The following is an 18450-nucleotide window of genomic DNA, read 5'->3' on the forward strand; positions in this document are numbered from 1 at the left end:
TTATTATTTAGACCTCATCATGTATCCACTTTTTAGTGATCCCAGACAATAGGAAGATTAAATCCAAGATGTCAAGGTTAAAATTAAATGGGCATTTTTTTTCTGGTTTGATTTTCCTATTTTGGAGTTTTCCCGAAATGGTTCCAGTTCCCATAGAGTCTCCTCTTTCTCATGACAAATGTTACTAACTCACCAGGGCCTAGGGTCCATTTCCTCAGATCCACTTGTGCAGTGCTAGCTCCTTCTCTAAAAAATGGTGGCGAGAATTCCATATCCAGAAGTTTGTGTCCATAAAAATTCTCTTTCAGCAGTACACTTAAAAAAAAAAGTGGGTGAAATAAAAGGACCATCTACTTTATTTCAAACCAATGTTTCCTCTCTTAGAGGGAAAACAGTGCCCTGACTTTGTGACACACAGTTCAGAAATCCAGTGATGTTTCTCATGGCACCATCGGAGGAAACCCAGGCCTCCCGTTAACTGTGTCCTTCTGTGGACCATGAGCCTCACTGGCCCAGCCCTTTCTCTGTGAACTGCATCATCTGGGGGATCACCAGATGTTAACTGTGTCCTTCTGTGGACCATGAGCCTCACTGGCCCAGCCCTTTCTCTGTGAACTGCATCATCTGGGGGATTACCAGATGCACATCCTTGAAGTCCTCCAGAGTGCTGTTGGTCACCCTCTGTGGGCTGCGGGTAACCCTTGCAGGGAAGAGAGGCCCTTTTCCCTGAGGATTCATGCCCCCTGAAGAATTCCCTGTGCGAGTGACTCCTGTTGCTTCCTCTCCAGGGGCTTATAAGATACTACAGAAATCCCAGAAACTCAACAAGTTAAGGTAAACTTAAAAAAAATACATGTATATATTTTATGGAGCTTCCCTGGTGGCTCAAATGGTAAAGAATCTGCCTGCAATGCAGGAGACCAGGGTTCGATCCCTGGATTGGGAAGATCCCCTGGAGAAGGGAATGGCTAGTATTCTTGCCTGGAGAATCCCATGGACAGAGCAGTCTGGTGGGCTACAGTCCATAGGGTTGCAGAATTGGACGTGACTGAGTGACTTAAACACATATATTTTATAATTAATTAATTAAAATTTTTTTGTTTGCAATGGGTCTTGGTTACTACTCACCAGCTTTCTCTAGTTGCAGCACACGGGCTTCTCATTGCCCTGGCTCCTCGTGTTGAGGCCCACAGGCTCTAAGCACACGGGCTTCAGTAGTTGCAGCACTCGGGCTCAGTAGTTGTGGCTCAAGGGCTTAGTTGCTCCGTGGCATGTAGAGTCTTCTGAGACCAGGGATTGAACCCATGTCCACTGCATTGGCAGGCGAATTCTTACTCACTCTGACGCCAGGGAACTTTTGAAGTCTGGTAAGTTAATGTTTCACTAAAGGAAAGGGGGAGACCCATGGGGTTGTGAGCTTCTTCCATCAGAGAGACAATGAAAGTCCAGGATAGGGGGAGGGCAGCAGTTTGGGTCCACCAGGAGCTGAAATGTGCCAGCCGCCAGCCATATGCGAAGAGCCTGGAAGTCTCTCCTCTTCCCTCAGGGCAGCTGTTTAGATGACATTTTGTCAAAAATTATGTGACTGGCCTCCTTGGGCCCCAGTTCACTTCTTGTAGCTCAGAAGCACAAGTCTTTTTCTTGCTTCTCCAGCCCCTTCCAAACTAGACCCAGAAGTCCCTCCCATCACTAGCTCTGTTCTGAGGTAAAATGAAGCCTTTGTTGAAAGCAGTCAGTGGCACAATTGCTGAATATAAATGAAAAAGATGAGAATTCAGGCCTCGGTCAGACTGGAGCTGCCAGGTCAAAGCCCCCTAGTGATCAGCTGGGTTTTGGGGCCGGGTGAGGTCAGTTTTCATTCCAATCCCAAAGAAAGGCAATGCCAAAGAATGCTCAAACTACTGCACAATTGCGCTCATCTCACACGCTAGTAAAGTAATGCTCAAAATTCTCCAAGCCGGGCTTCAGCAATACGTGAACCGTGAACTTCCAGATGTTCAACCTGGTTTTAGAAAAGGCAGAGGAACCAAAGATCAAATTGCCAACATCCACTGGATCATTGAAAAAGCAAGAGAGTTCCAGAAAAACATCTATTTCTGCTTTGTTGACTACGTCAAAGCCTTTGACTGTGTGGATCACAATAAACTGTGGAAAATTCTTCAAGAGATGGGAATACCAGACCACCTGACCTGCCTCTTGAGAAACCTGTATGCAGGTCAGGAAGCAACAGTTGGAACTGGACATGGAACAACAGACTGGTTCCAAATAGGAATAGGAATATGTCAAGGCTGTATATTGTCACCCTGCTTATTTAACTTACATACAGAGTACATCATGAGAAACGCTGGGCTGGAAGAAGCACAAGCTGGACTCAAGATTGCTGGGAGAAATATCAATAACCTCAGATATGCAGATGACACCACCTTTATGGCAGAAAGTGAAGAGGAACTAAAAAGCCTCTTGATGAAAGTGAAAGAGGAGAGTGAAAAAGTTGGCTTAAAGCTCAACATTCAGAAAAAGAAGATCATGGCATCCGGTCCCATCACTTCATGGGAAATAGATGGGGAAACAGTGGAAACAGTGTCAGACTTTATTTTTGGGGGTTCCAAAATCACTGCAGATGATGATTGCAGCCATGAAATTAAAAGACACTTACTCCTTGGAAGGAAAGTTATGACCAACCTAGACAGCATATTGAAAAGCAGAGACATTACTTTGCCAACAAAGGTCCATCTAGTCAAGGCTATGGTTTTTCCAGTAGTTGTATATGGATGTGAGAGTTGGACTGTGAAGAAAGCTGAGCGCCGAAGAACTGATGCTTTTGAACTGTGGTGTTAGAGAAGACTCTTGGGAGTCCCTTGGACTGCAAGGAGATCCAACCAGTCCATTCTGAAGGACATCAGTCCTGGGATTTCTTTGGAAGGAATGATGCTAAAGCTGAAACTCCAGTACTTTGGCTGCTTCATGCGAAGAGTTGACTCATTGGAAAAGACTCTGATGCTGGGAGGGATTGGGGACAGGAGGAGAAGGGGAGGACAGAGGATGAGATGGCTGGATGGCATCACCAACTCGATGGACGTGAGTCTGAGTGAACTCCGGGAGTTGGTGATGGACAGGGAGGCCTGGCGTGCTGTGATTCATGGGGTCGCAAAGAGTCGGACACGACTGAATGACTGAACTGAACTGAACTGAGGCCTACAGAGAAAGATCTGAAGGGACTGACTCCTGGGAGGAGGTGGTATATACTCTGAGGGTGTGTGATGGGTCCTAGGGCACCATATTTTCTTTGAATAAAGTGTTTTTGCAGCAAGAAGTTGGTAGAGTTGTTAAGATAATATACAGGATACCCAGTTAAATTTGAATTTCAGCAAATAATTTTTTTAGTTGAAGTATGTTTCATGTAATATTTGGAACACATTTTTACTAAAGTATTATTCTTTACCTGAAGTTCAGATTTATTTGCATGTGCTGTATTTTTACTTGTCAAATATGGTAGCCTTAGAAGTCAGTCCAATGGCCTGAGAGAGCTGACACTCTTTTTATTTTTTATTTTTTGGCCAAGCCTGGTGGCCTGTGGGATCTTAGTTCCCCAACAAGGGATCAAACCCTCGCCCCCTGCATTGGAAGGGTGGAGTCTCAACCACTGGACCACCACAGAAGTCCCAACACAGCTTTTAAAACTGCAGATGTACCCAAAGGAAATAATCAACCAAAGTGAAATTGCATGTGATGGTACTAACTTAGGAAATGGTTTTCAAAAATGAGCCAGGAAATGAAGTACTCTTTGTATTGTTTCTTGATAGTTTATAAATGTAACTTGTACATAGGTATAATTTATTAATAGAGGAAATTTATTATTCTGTATATATAAAACATATCTATTATTTCATCTTTTATCTTTTTTTTTTTCTTATTCCTTAGTGACATTGACCAGCAGTACTTAAACTATCTATTCAGGTAAAATATAATTTAAAATTTCAAAAAATAATTTATATTCTTCTAGAGCTAATGGGTTTTTATTTTCAATAATATCTTGATTGGGGAGATCTGAGCCAATGTGCCTGCCAGGAAGGCAACCTAAATAATTGGTGAGACGATCAGAGTTGAGGAAATGAAACAGTAATCCTGCCCTCAGGCCAGACAAGCAGGGCTTCCAACCAGCCTCAAACTTCAGAGGGCTATGCCTCTCCCTAGGGCTTTTGGAGTCTGTAAGGCTGGTAAGAACCCACACCTTTTCTTCTAGACTGGGCCCTGAGATTTCCTACCAAAATGGATTCCAAAGTCTATCTTCTTAACTCATTCCTAGACCCAGTGGATGTCCAAGGAAAGGATTTTAGCGGGAAGGTTGTGGGTGGAGGATGGACTCGCAGGCTGAGATGTCCACACACAACACACATGTATGAGGTCCTTTGGGTGCAGGATGGAGCCTGGTTTGGGGAGAGAAGAGGGTGCTTTGGGGGTCGGGAGCCAGAGGCTGGACCTTCCCCACAACGCCACCTTCTGACATGAAGCTCCAGGGACTCTGAGAATTCTGCTTTAATTTGGAGTTCCAGGTTGTTTTGAAGGTGTTTTTGTTAAGGTAAGATGAAGTTTGAGGCTTGGTTTATGAGATTTAAGTGTGGCATTGAATAGTATTGAATAGATTACATTTAAATGTCATAAATCAAGTGTAATATTGAATATATGGGCTTTCTCGGTAGCTCAGTGGTAAAGAATCTGCCTGCACTGCAGGAGCTGTAGGAGACCAGGGCTCAATCCCTGGGTTGGGAAGATTCCCTGGAGAAGGGCATGGCTACCCACTCCAGTATTCTTGCCTGCAGAATCCCAGGGACAGAGGAGCCTGGCGGCTACAGTCCATAGGGTCACAAAGAGTTGGACATGACTAAAGCGACTTAGCACACATGCGTGCATTGAATATGTGGATTCTTTTGTACCCTTGACCCAAAACAGGCATAGAATAAGGCTTAGCCACTCAATAGAATGGCCTGGGAGCATTCTTGAATCCTGGGAGTCCCCAGGGCACCCTGCGGGACCTAACTAAGAAACAACGAGGTTTGCTGTCTGAAGCTCAAGTTTGCCTAATGCAACAGCATTCTGTCCAGAGGACTGAGTTCACAGAGGTGCCTTTCAGCATTTGGTGGTTTAGTCGCTAAGTTGTGTCCTATTCTTGCAATCCCGTGGACTGTAATCCACTATGCTCCTCCATCCATGGGATTCTCCAGGGAAGAATGCTGGAGTGGGTTGCTATTTCCTTCTCCAGAGGATCTTCCCGACCCAGGAATTGAACCCGGGTCTCCTGCATTGCAGGCAGATTCTTTACCAACTGAACTATGAGGGAAGCCCCTATCAGTTTTGGCCTCATGGATTTCTGGAGGAAGTTACTCAGCTTAAAATGTTCGACATGAGCTGTATTCTCCACCTACAAACCCACCAGCTGCCTTTTCAAGAGATGTTTCTGAAAATGCAGAAAGACTCTTGGTGTTTGAAATGTTTCCATGACATTGTACCACTTTAAACAGTTCTTCCCCCGCCCCCCGACCAGAACTTATAGCCAAGTCGAGCAGCAGCAGAGGGTTCAGGGGATGGAAAATCAAGCCACTGTGACCACCCCCACCTGCTAGTTCTTCTGCCTCTCCCCCTGTGTGAGGGTTTCACTGCCGGGGAACCTGATGCTCAAGGCTTCCTGCCTCAGACTGCTGATTCTGTTTCTAAGTCTTCTTTTCAGTACAAGTGAAGAAGGTAAACCAGGGCTGAGATTCGATTTGCCACAGGCCCTGAGCATCCAAACCCAAAGATCTGCAGTTAGTCAGATCTGTCTGGACCTCTGCCTGCTGGATTGATCTCTCTGCTGGTTTGAAAACACAGAGAGAACCTGCTATGTATCTGGCCCTGCTAAATACTTGAGATCCAAAGATAAATAAAATATGGTTCTTGATCTCAAGGCCATCACAGTGTAGGAATTAGGAAGGCATGACATTACATTTACAAATTTTCAGATGTGGACTAGAGAACCAACTCTTTTATTTAATGATTTATTTTTACCCCCTAGTCTTGTCTTTTAGAGTCACCGTTTGGGGTGATCCTGATGATGGCATTTGGGATGCCATGTCAGGCCCTGGGAGATATTTTGGGATGGAAACGGGATCCTTCACATCCTACCATAAGAGCAATAACTTCTGCTGCTGAAGTTATAAGTGGAAGGGGATCCAGTGAGCTAGAATAATGGGGTATGTAGAGGGTATGTGCTTTCTGGAGAAAGAAGAGATAGCAAGCAGACAGCCTGTGTAAAGGATAGAAAAGCTCCAGTCTTGTTTGTGGTGTGTATGTTTTTTACAGCTGCATGTGAACACTTATCTTATAAACCTACAACTTCTGAATGGCCAGAATGTGGCTATTCTCCATGGTCTTTGTCCTGACCCGCCTCTCTTCTCGCCTCTTTCTGTGATGCTGCTCCTTTGGGAGCTGTCAGAAAATCAGAAATGGTGCTGGGAGGTAACTCAAGAGCAGGGCAGGGCAGTGCTGAACTCACACTGGTTTCCTTGTAAAACTGGCCTCTTCTACTTCCCCTGTAGTGTCACCAACTGCGGTCTGAGGTAGTGGTTCTCAGCCCTGGTACTTTATAGCTTCCAGGAGCCATGACAAATTAAAACCATGGATGCCCAGACTATTCCCTTAGAGATTCTAGCCGGGATACTGGGCTCTTCAGATGTGTCTGCAGGGTGAGGCCATCCAACATTAAAACAAACAAACAAACATTCTTGGTTCTACTTGAATACAAGGTTTTATTCCTACCTCCAACTAAACCAGCTGCCTGGTAGCATGAGTTTTGACAGAAGAGGGTATAGAAGGTGGGCTTAGGGCCACACAAAGGTGCTTGTAGACAGGCACTGGGAGATGGGACAGGTTTCCAGAGAGGAAGATGGGAGAGAGCCAAACAGGTATGACCTGCATCGTCCCTTATAGCATCAACTACAGATTGGTCCAGGAAGTTTTCAGGCACAGGGTGAATGGCATGGGTCATGCTGTGGATTAGTTTCTTGGAAATCTACCACTCCTTCTGTAGTTAATTTTGTGATTTAGCTCACAAGTAAATTTAGCTCACATTCAACAGCTAGCTTTTAGGCTGCAGCCCCTTTGTAATTTAGAGTCTGCTTTGTTTCGCTGACAAGGACACTCTGTAGATTAGCGGGCTATGGTGATCATTCATGGTATGGCTGATGCTCAGAGAAGAGTGTGGACCCTCAGAATCATCACAAGAGATCTAGCCCTTTTACCAAAACTTGAGACATTTCAGGACATTCTCACACTCTTCCTGATGAGTTAGATTTCGTCAGAATGAGAACATTCAGTGCAGATTATTTGCTTTTAGGCAAATCTCACTATTTCCAAGTAGAATGGGTGTTGTTTTCTCAGTGCTGGCGAAGCTTTCTTCACTAGTCTGCTGTTTCTTTTTCAGTGTGGTGCTCCTGGCTTTAGCAGCTCACCCCACAGGTAAGATTTCGTTTATTTGTTTGTCTTACATTGCCCACTGACCCAGTGCTCTGATCCTGCTTAAATCTCCGAGGGAAATTTTGTAAGAGAAAGTGGCTGCCTTCCAGGGTGTCAGGAATGGCCCACATACTTGAAACTGCTCTTAATGTTCCATCATGGAATTCACTGTCCATGTGCATGTGGGCATGCGCTCAGTCTCTCAGTGGTGTCCAACGCTTTGCGACCCATGGACTGTATCCCCCACCAGGCTCCTCTGTCCATGAGATTCTTCAGGCAGGAATACTGGAGTGGATTGCCATTTCCTCCTACTTTTATGTGAAATGGTAACAAATAAAACTGTGGTCTATATAAACAGTGCAGTTGTTTCGAGCGAAGTTGTGTAATGCACAGCTTTGTGCAGCTCAAACAGCAGCCCACTGCTTCAAAAAGCACACAGGTTTGTTAGAGTAGATAATTAAGGCAGATAGATATTAAGGTAGGAATTTGGTGTGCGAGATTATAGAAGCTCAGAATCTAGGAGATCCCTTGGAGATCAGTTTTTCCCAGTTTTATAAAGCCTGGTCACTTGACCTAAACCCTCTGATGGGTCTTGGTGATGTGTTCTCATAGGACCATAAGGTTAATTACAAAATGTAAGCAAGTGAAACGGGAAGAAACTCCCTCTCCTCCAGAAGTGTCCGAGGACTGCCCTGATTGAGCAGCTCCGATTCCTGCCAGTGTGTTAGCTTTCTCATAGGACCCAGCCCTATGGGTAGTCTAGCCCATTTTTACGACAGAGGGACACTTCATTCTTTCCTGCTTGCTTATTACACTTTCCAAGTGAAATGTCCACCTCATAGAGTGGGTGTGGGTCAGCCAGAATGCTTTCAAGACTCCTTATATCTGCACCAATTAAGACACAGTAAGAGTCAGGACCCACGGGTGCAGTCTTTTTCTTTTTTTTTTTTAAAGCTCTGTTAATTTCCTTCTTTTTTTCTTTTGGCCGTTTTGTACCACTTGTGGGATCTTAGTTCCCCAACCAGGGATTGAACCTGTGCTCCTTGCAGTGGAAGCTGAGTCCTAACCATTGGACTGCCAGGGAATACCTTCTGTTAATTTCTGACATTTTAAAACAGGGCTTTATCCTTTTTGGTTTTGTCTTACCTCTTCTTTTTTTCATTTGTGTCTTCATTATTTGGTAGTACTTTCAAAACATTTTAAAATTGAAATATGATTTACGCAAAGGAAATGCATATTCGTAAATGTACAGCTTGATCAATTTTGACAAAGGTACACACCCATGTAACTCACGCCTCTATCAAGACATAAAAAACATCTGTCACTCCAGAAAGTCTCCTCATGTCCTTTCCTAGTCACTCCCTTCTTACCAACCACCAGAAGCCCCTATTGATCTGGTTTCTGTTACCATACATAAGTTCTGTCTATTTTAGAGTCTCATACAAATCGAAACACATAGGAAGGATTCTTTTGTGTCTGGCTCTTGTGTTCAGCAGAGTGTTGAGGTTCATCCAGGTTGTTGTATGTCTCACTAGTCTGTTCCCTTTATTGTTGACGAGTGTGCCAGTGTATGAACCTTTTGTTTATCCATTCACCTGATGATGTGCACATGAATTGTTCCAGATTAGTATGAATAAAGTTGCCATCAACATTCTCATAAAAGACTTTTTGTAGACTTACATTTTCAGCCCTCTTGGATAAATACCTAGGAGTAGAATTTCTGTAGAGTAGTCATATGTTTACCCTTGAAATAAAGTGCCAATTTTCTAAAGCATTTGTACCATTTTACCTCCCACCCAGCAGCCAGTGGTAAAGAACCCGCCTGCCAATGCAGGAGACATAAAGGATGCAAGTTCGATCCCTGGGGTGGGAAGATCCCCTGGAGGAGGGCATGGAAACCCTCTCCAGTATTCTCGCTTGGAGAATCCCCAGGACAGAGGAGCCTAGCAGGCTACAATCCATAGGGTTGCAAAGAGTCAGACATGACTGAAGTGTCTTAGCATGGCAGCATGCACAATAATGCATGAGACTTCCGGTTACTCCGTGTCTTCACCAGCCTTTGGTGTTGTCTGTCTTATGTTAGCTGCTCTGCCAGGTGGGTGATGGCCTCTCAGTAGTGCTTTTGACTGAGCTGCCCTCCTCACTCAGTCCTGAGTAGCTGGAAGGATAAGCTTTCCTGTGATGCAGATGGTGCGGCTTTGACACACACCTTTGGGACACACTGGGACAGGGCGGTAGGTAGGGACCAGGTAGACAGTTCTCCGTGTCCTGGGTGCAGACCCTGATGCTTCTCCCCCTTCAGGCATTTGGTTTGCTTCTTGGTGAGTGGGGTCTACGTCTCCTAACCTTTCAAAGTCACAGTTCATGCAGAAGCTCCAAGAATCTTGGAACCTTGCTTCCCCTGGGACTATTTTAGATAAGAGTAGGGAAAAGAAATCCTTCCTCTGTTTGAAAGTTTGCATTTCCTCTTTGTGTGAGGTCCCTCTGCGGTGGCATTTTCAAGAGAGAACATTTCATAGAAACAGAAGGGCAGGAGGACTTGCAGGAATCTGACCGGAAATGACCTTGTCACCTGGTGTCTATTGCTAGTACTGAGATAAAGCCAACAGTACTCACTACATCTTGGAACTGACCTTCTGCTTTCCCACTGATTCTGAGGACTAAAATGTGGTGAGAGGAAATTTTCCTGCTGTTCAAATATCAATTGTTCTTGGATGTAATAAGATCATTGCCACACTTTTCACTATAGCAATTTCATGCTCCATTATCTTCAGAGAGATGGGATTCACTCCCTCAGAGAGTCAGCAGAATTTTAACCGTGGAGTATGAGGATGAAGGCTTAACTCAGACCTTGGTGTGTAAGCTGTGTGTTGATGCCACAAGACAAGTTTACAACGCTTGGACCACTTACTTTGTGCTTAAAGTGGGTGTTCTACACTAGCGGTGAAGGAGTGCTGTCTTTTGAGCACCCTTACACCTTTTTTGGAGAAGGCAATGGCACCCCGCTCCAGTACTCTTGGCTGGAAAATCCCATGGACGGAGGAGCCTGGTAGGCTGCAGTCCATGGGGTCGCTAGGAGTTGGACACGACTGAGAGACTTCACTTTCACTTTTCACTTTCATGCATTGGAGAAGGAAATGGCAACCCACTCCAGTGTTCTTGCCTGGAGAATCCCAGGGACGGCGGAGCCTGGTGGGCTGCCATCTATGGGGTCGCACAGAGTCGGACACGACTGAAGTGACTTAGAAGCCGCAGCACACCTTTTTTAGGCTCCTGGGTTTAGTTGTTATGTGGTTGGGTCCAGCCAGCCACATACGGCAAGATCTTCAGGGCTAACTTTGTAGCACAGTTGAGAAGCTGGTGTGCACCCTCTCTGTTAAAGTGAAAAAAGAGGCCAGCTAAAGTCAGAGGGGAAGCATTAGGGGTCAATTTGAGATTGATTTGGCTTCCCTGGTGGCTCAGACCATAAAGAATCTGCCTGCAATGCAGGATGCCCAGATTTCATCCCTGGATTGGGAGATCCCTGGAGAAGGAAATGGCAACCCACTCCAGTATTCTTTTTTGAAGAATCCCGTGGATAGCGGAGCCTGGTGGGCTACAGTCCATGGGGTCACAAAGAGCTGGACATAACTGAGCGACTAACACAAAACTTGAGATTGAAGACCCGCAGAGCCAAGGGGAAAGTGTTTGGAACGTTCTCTGTAGGGAAAGCAGGAGGTGTTGAGGTCTCCCGGATACTCTTGGTTGACTAGCACTTGTTATTTGTCAGAGATGGCCCTAACACAGTGGATACAAGTGATGAATAATCATAGAATCGTAGAATCATAGATTCGTCAAGAACAGGATGGTTCCAGAAGAAACCTTCATGGGATCAACATGACAAATGTGTGGAGGTTTTAGAAGTGGCTCAACGAGAAGAGCCAGCTATGCTCTCTTTTGCTCTCAATAATTTATATGATCAATTTTTTAGGATTTGGGTGAGGATTATTATGTAACTTGTCAATTCCTTAGGATGGTGATTTTTTTGCTTTATCTTCCTCCCTTCCTATCTACTCATGACCACTCCACTGCCCTGCAGATCCCTCCACAGCTTGGGCTGGGCTGTCAATATCTCCTCTTGCCCCACCTCCCTGTTCTGGGCACCAGGAGCCCAGTTCACCTCCCCTGAGTGAGGCGGTAGCACCCAGGGAAATATGAGGTTTGCGTTTAATGTATTCCTTTCTGCCTAGTCCTCCTGATCACACTGACTGCACTGCAGTCTCCCTCACTCTGAAAGGGAGGTTGGGAAAAAGCCAAGAACCAACAGCCGCTAAAGAGACAGAACAAAGCCTCGGAGAACATCCTTCCACCCTCCTGGCAGGGGGTTGGGGCCGCCCACTAGGATCCGGATGCTCAAGGCTACCCTGGCTGTCTCTTCTGGAAGGAAAGGGCCTTCAGAAGCAGTGGAGCTCTTCATGCGCTTTACACATCTGGGCCTGATGTTGGTTACAAAGTGCCTCCACCCAAATAAGTCTCAAGTAGATGACAGAGGTGTTCAGTGGGGCCGAATATAAAGAGAAACAAAATTCTTAGCCTTTTGCTGGGCCGTAAGAAAACCAGATCCTTGGAGACCCTCTCACTTTAAACACAGGTACATATGCACCAACCAAACCAAACAAAATCATGATAGTTACGGTAGAAAAAAAGCAACCCTCCAGAGAGATGGAATTCACACCTTTCTTTCCCAGTTGATGGTGGAGTCATTTGAGATCATTTTTTAAAAATGTAATTTTTTTTTTAACACCAAAACCATTTTGTATTGGGGTATAGCCAATCAACAATCTTGTGATAGTTTCAAATGAACAGCGAAGGGACCATTTGAGATCATGTAAGGCTGAGGAAGTGTAGCACGCACTGTGTCTCTTGTTCTGAAACTCTTGGTTAATAAGCTTAGTGGTCTAATTTTACATACGGTAATGTACATGTCTCAATGCTACTCTCACGATTCATCCCACCCTCTCTTTCGCCCGCCCGTTGTCCACAAGTCTGTTCTATGTGTCTGCCTCTCCGTTGCTGTCCTGCAAATAGGTTCATTAGTACCAGCCAGTGGAAGTTCACTGGGAACTCAAATCTGGTGCTCTGTGACAACCCAGAGAGGTGGGATGGGGTGGGAGATAGGAGGTGGTTCAGGAGGGAGGGGACATGTGTATTCCTATGGCTGATTCATGTTAGTGTATGGCAGAAACCAATACAGCAATTGTAAAGCAATTATCCTCTAATTAAAAAATTAAAAAAAGAAAAAGTGATGAAGAATGTTCCACTGCCACTGCCATGCTGTGAATACTCAGGAAAATTAGCCTTTCTGGCTCCAGACCATCCAGAACTGAGAGACAGACTCAAGCCTGGGGGTCTTGAAGACCTGGCGCCTCCAGAATCTCAGAAATCCGAGATTTGGAAGGATTAGGCTATCTGCCGTGGAAATGCTTAATTCCTTTTCTCTGGACATTTTTGGAAGGCTTTCTGCTTTTTTAATCTCCTGACTTCTTGTTTGTGACGAAGTTCAAATTCCAGAGAGGGAAGCAGCCAATATGTGTGATTTTCCTCTTGCACCAAGTGGAACTAAAAGAATGAACTTACTTCACTAGAAATAAATGTACCCTTTGGACCTTAAACTAAAATGAGTATGCATGGCCGTTGGCCCCTGCTCTCTTTGGTAATTAAAACACAAAAATGAGAAAAGATGTCAGAGGCATACACTCATGATCCTTTTTTAGATATAAGAAAAAAAATAATAGAAAAATCTTAAAAAAAAAAAAAGATTCTTTTTGTCCTATAGTCTGGCTGAGGCAGAGGTGGCTGCCTGGTGAAGAGCAAAGATCTTAGGGTTTGGAGTGACCAGGGTCCATGTTCTGGCTCCAGAGTTCAAAAGTTGTGCAATCTCAGACACTTCACTTCTCTGAGCTCCAGTTGAAATGGGGATAAGAAAGCCTCACAGATTGTTACAAGGATTGAAAAAAACAATGTACGGAAAGCTTTTAGCACAGAGTCCTGCTCAGGGCAGGCTCTCACTAAATGGGTCATAACTGTCATCATACTTGGTCTTCCCAGGTAGCTCTAGTGGTAAAGAACCTGCCTGCCAGTGCAGGAGACAAGAAGAGACGCAGGTTCGATGCCTGGGTTGGGAGGATCCCTTGGGGGAGGGCATGGCAACCCACTCCAGTATTCTTGACTGAATCCCATGGACAGAGGAGCCTGGTGGGCTACAGTCCATGGGGTCGCAAAGAGTCAGATACTACTAAAGCGACTTAGCACAGCATATCATACTATTATTAATATATTAAGACAGTGCTGATGACAGAGACCCTCGAGTGCTAGAGTGAATTCACTGATACAGTGCATTTCTGGGCAGCTGAGGGCAGGGGACAGGGGGCTTTCGGACTATGTGTGTTAGCTCTTGCTGTTTCCACCAGGTGATCTCTTCAGCGTCCTGGACTTTCCGTTCCTGTATTTCTACAGATTCCATGGCAGCTGCTGTGCCAGGTAATCCCAGCTCGTAAAGCCCCTCACACTGTGGATTTGTATGTTTCTGTACTACCACCTGTGTCTTTGTGAAGCCCAGGCTCACTGCCCATTGTCTGAATGTGCAGCAAAAGAAAATGGTGCCCAGTGCCAATGAGGAAGGTTCCCCCCTCGGCCATCAGAGGGTTGTTAAAGGACATTCTTGGATGCTCAGAGCTGGCCTGGGACCTGCGAGGTCCCCTGTCCTGAATAATTTTCTTGGCCAGAGTAGCGGTTTTCAGAATTGCAGGAGTGAGAGAACTCTCCCACTTTTTTTCTCTCCCACAAGCAGTTCTTAAACAGAACTTCAGTATGTAAAAATGATGAAACTGATTCAGTTCAAGGCAAGATTCGGGTGCAGATTCACACCCTGTCAGCTTCTGCCTTGACTTCTCTCTTGTTTCCAAGGGGCGAACTCCAAAAAACCTTGACTGAACCCTAAGACTCTGAGAGACAGATTTTGACACCAACAGCTAGGAGCTGTCTAGAGCACAAGGTGATCCCTGATATTTGGCTTTGGGAAGGATCAGAGATGTGGACCAATTAGATGGATGCATTTATGGTGCTACTGATAAAGAATTCACCTGCCAGTGCAGGAAATGCAGGAGACATGGGTTCATCCCTGGATCGAGAAGATCCCCTGGAGGAGGGCATGGCAACCCACTCCAGTATTCTGGCCTAGAGAATCCCATGGACCGAAGAACGGGGCCGGCTGCAGGCCATGGGGTTGCAAGGAGTTGGACATGACTGAATGTCTGAGCATCACTGATAAACAGAAGTTCATCCCATCCTACCCACCCTCTTTCCTGCAGGAGCCCCACTTCACTTGACTTTCTTGTGCTGAGAAATGGAAAGGCTTCTGTGGATAATCCCGAAGGATGGATTCTTTATTTTTTTTTTATCATTATTTTTTAAAACATTCTTATGTATTTATTTGGCAGCACCAGGTCTTAGTTGCAGCATGTGGGATCTAGTTCCCTGACCAGGGATCAAAGCCAGGCTGCCTGCATTGGGAGTGCAGCGTCAGGCTCTGGACCACCAGGGAAGTCTCAAAAACATGGATTCTGATATATTTGAAAAACTGCACTTGGGTTGAATTCCACCCTTGCTGTTTGCTCCTTTGTGTCTTTGGGCAAGTTATCCTAGTTCTCTCAAACCTTAGTTTAGTCTTCTCATCTGTGAAATGAAAAGGTCATACCAATACAGGATGATTGTGTGTATTAAATAAGGTACATAAAGTTCTAAGCATCTTGCCCAGCCCAGCAATGGTGGGCAGTATTATTATCTGTAAATAGAATATCAACAGACCAAGAGCAATTGCTGCATGAAAGCCAGACCACTTGTTCCCACACAAAAGAGATTGTGCCTCGTGAAGCAGTGATTCTTCACAGAGTCAAAAAGCTGATATGCAGGCTAGGTGCTGTTTCTGATGGGGGTGTGTTAGCACACACACAAACTCAATATTATAGAGTATGCTCCTGCATTTGGGACTTCCCTGGTGGCTCAGATGGTAAAGAATCTACCTGCAATGCAGGAGTTTCAAGAGACCCAGGTTCAATCCCTGGGTGGGGAAGATCCCCTGGAAAAGGGAATGGCTACCCACTCCAGTATTCTTGACTGGAGAATCCCATGGACAGAGGTGCCTGGTGGGCTACAGTCCATGGGGTTGCAAAAGAGTCAGACATGACTAAGTGCTAACACTCTTCTGCATTTGAGCCTTAGAATGATTTAAAAAAAAAATCATCCTCAGAGACGTTTCAGGAAAGCACTGACAGAATTCATCTTCTCAGCTCCTGTCTCTTTGGTCAGGCCTTGTCACTTGCCTGTTAGCTTGGATCTGTGGTGTGAGTGTCCGTGGGCTTGCTTCCCTTTGAGCCTGGTTATTTGGCTGTATTGGGTGACCAGGGTGTGGAGGGAGGGCATCAGGTTTGGTTAATTTGATCAGAGCAACAGAGTTCACAGCCCATGGGTGATGGCTTTGTGGGGTGATCTTCTGCCTCCATTTCTGTCCCTTTTAATCTGTCTCATAACCCAACATGAAAAATCAGGTTTTTTCATTTAAAAGATTTGGAAATCTTTATTTGAGTTAGTTTAACTCTCCATTACATTCTACATCTCACTTCAGCACACACAGAGCTTACCCTCTTTTAAGAATGTGTCGGGACTCCCTGTTGGTCCAGTGATTAAGAATCCACCTGCCAACGCAGGGGACACAGGTTCAAATCCCTGGTCTGGGAAGATTCCACGTGCCGTGAGGCAACTAAGCCTATATGCCCTATAGCCCATGCTCTGCAAGTAGAGAGTAGCCCCCCCACTGCCGCCACTCGCTGCAACTAGAGAAAGCCTGTGTGCAACAGCAAAGACCCAGCACAGCCAAAAAGTAAAAAAAAAAAAAAAAGTAAAATTAAAAAAAAAAAGAATGTCTCAATTTTCCCCACATCACCTCATGGCTCCCCTATAACTGTATCTCAGACTACAAGCGGTCACCTTCAGAGGTCCTGGGGGAGCTCAGGAGGGGTCATGGAGGCCTGAGGGGTCAGAGGCCCCATTAACAGGGAGCCCCAGGCTCCCTCACTCCTGGGGTCCGCCCAGTGCTTTTTAAGACTTGCCTCCACATCGAGGGGTAGGCAAGCTGGAAGTAGAAGAGCTGGATGAGGGCAGGACCCATGAATCATTTAGAAATTATTAACCGACATGGAAGTCAGGTGATGGGAAGGACTCATGGGTACTTTCAGGAGCATGTTGGTCACAGACCAGGAGTAGCTGAGTCCTCGCAGAGTCTGTGCTGAGGGGAAGGGTCGACATGGAACCATGCCCTCGGGAGAGGACAGGAGGAGCCCCAAGTGGACTGAGGTATGGTGGGGAGAGCCAGGCACCTGTGATGTTGGGGCTGCGGGGCATGGATGCCACCAAGAGGAACCCTGGAGGGCCAGCCACCTCACTGACCCCTGCCAGCCTCACAGTCACGGGGACCCGGAGCACCTCACTCTGTCTCTCCAGCTGAGAGCACATTTCCACAAGTCTGAAGGGCCACGGAGAGCTTTGGAAGAGCCAGGAAACCTGGACCCTAATTGTGTCTCTGCCTTAGTTGCTTGTTAGTAAAATGAGACTCGGGGCTGGGGAGCCTTTCTCTTTTGAAGATCTGATTCCCTTCAGGTGGGATGAAATGACTATCCTTATTCCTGCTTTGAGAACATAGCACCGAACCTGGGGCAAGAAAAAAAGGGGAAGAAAATGGGGATTTGGTCAAGGTTACAAGGGTCGGTGAGCACAGCCAGGAACAGAATTGCAGGTCACTGGATTCCCAGCCTCCTGCTTCCCCACAGGGGCTCCTGTGGGGTGACTCAATGCCTTAATCCAGAGCGGGCTGGGCTCCCGGCTCCCGCGCCTGCAGAGACAGACCTGTGCAAACTTTGCAGGCTGTTAGGCCAAATGGGCTGGATTGTACACAGAGGAAACCTAATCCCCATCTCTGGTTCTGCCCCAAGAATGTGAGCTCATCAAATCTAATGAAGTGAAGGCGTGCATTTCTGTGAAATCTGGCCTTAGGTGTGTTTAATCAGTTCAACCCGCTTCTAAGTACACCTGTCAAGACACTTACGTAATGCCTGCTGAGACCAAGGCACCTTGTTTGAGTCTGTTCAGGAAATACAGAGACGCCCAAGATGGGACCCCTCCCTCTCAGGGCTCATGAGCTGGGTGGGAGCCACACCCCAGCGCCCATAATAGAGGTCAGATGGCAGGATGGCACCCCACACCCCTGAAAGGACAAAGGAGGAGGTACATAGAGGTCAAACCCCTGGAAGGCCAGTCTCAGGTCCCCTTGGGAAGTGAGGGCTCTTTCAGGCTTTATTCCCAATGCGTCTGTTCTGTGTAGATCCCCTTGTTTTGGGGGACTTCTATTATGCAGCCTTCCCCTTGAACAGCAGGGAGATCAAACCAGTCGATCCTAAAGGAAATCAACCCTGTATATTCATTTGGAAGGACCAGTGCTGAAGGGGAAGCTGTAATACTTTGGCCACCTGATGCGAAGAGCCGACTCATTGGAAAAGACCCTGATGCTGGGAAAGATTGAAGGTGGGAGGAGAAGGGGACGACAGAGGATGAGATGGTTGGATGGCGTCACTGACTCAATGGACATGAGTGTGAGCAAACTCCAAGAGATTTGGGTGGCCTGGGGTGCTGCAGTCCGACTTAGCAACTGAACAACAATAACCCCTTTAGATTCTTTTTTGTTTAAACGTCTTATTTTACATTGGAGTATAGCTGACTAACAATACTGCAGTTGTTTCAGATGGACAGCAAAGGGACTCAGCCATACTTTTATCCATTCTCCCCCAAACACCCCTCCCATCTAGGCTGCCACTTACCATTGAGCAGAGTTCCCTCAGTTCTTACCTTGAACCCAGGGGCCAGTCCACACCC

At 46.0% G+C, this 18450-nt stretch overlaps 1 protein-coding gene across 5 annotated transcripts in view; it reads left to right on the forward strand.

Moving 5' to 3' along the window:
- TMEM241 (transmembrane protein 241) overlaps nucleotides 1-18450 on the forward strand; it is a 123867-nt gene that overhangs the window by 61823 nt on the left and 43594 nt on the right. For all 5 annotated transcript variants that reach the window (XR_011462503.1, XR_011462504.1, XM_070361939.1 and 2 more), the window contains 4 exons: nucleotides 789-834; nucleotides 3922-3957; nucleotides 7457-7491; nucleotides 13938-14007. Coding sequence is in view for 3 of the 5 variants with exons in the window: in XM_070361939.1 (XP_070218040.1) it covers nucleotides 789-834; nucleotides 3922-3957; nucleotides 7457-7491; nucleotides 13938-14007 (187 nt within the window). In the remaining 2 variants the exon portion in view is untranslated. The remainder of the gene's footprint in view (nucleotides 1-788; nucleotides 835-3921; nucleotides 3958-7456; nucleotides 7492-13937; nucleotides 14008-18450) is intronic.

Source organism: Bos mutus, chromosome 24 (genome assembly GCF_027580195.1).
Source record: "Bos mutus isolate GX-2022 chromosome 24, NWIPB_WYAK_1.1, whole genome shotgun sequence".
In the NCBI taxonomy this organism is placed as follows: domain Eukaryota; kingdom Metazoa; phylum Chordata; class Mammalia; order Artiodactyla; family Bovidae; genus Bos; species Bos mutus.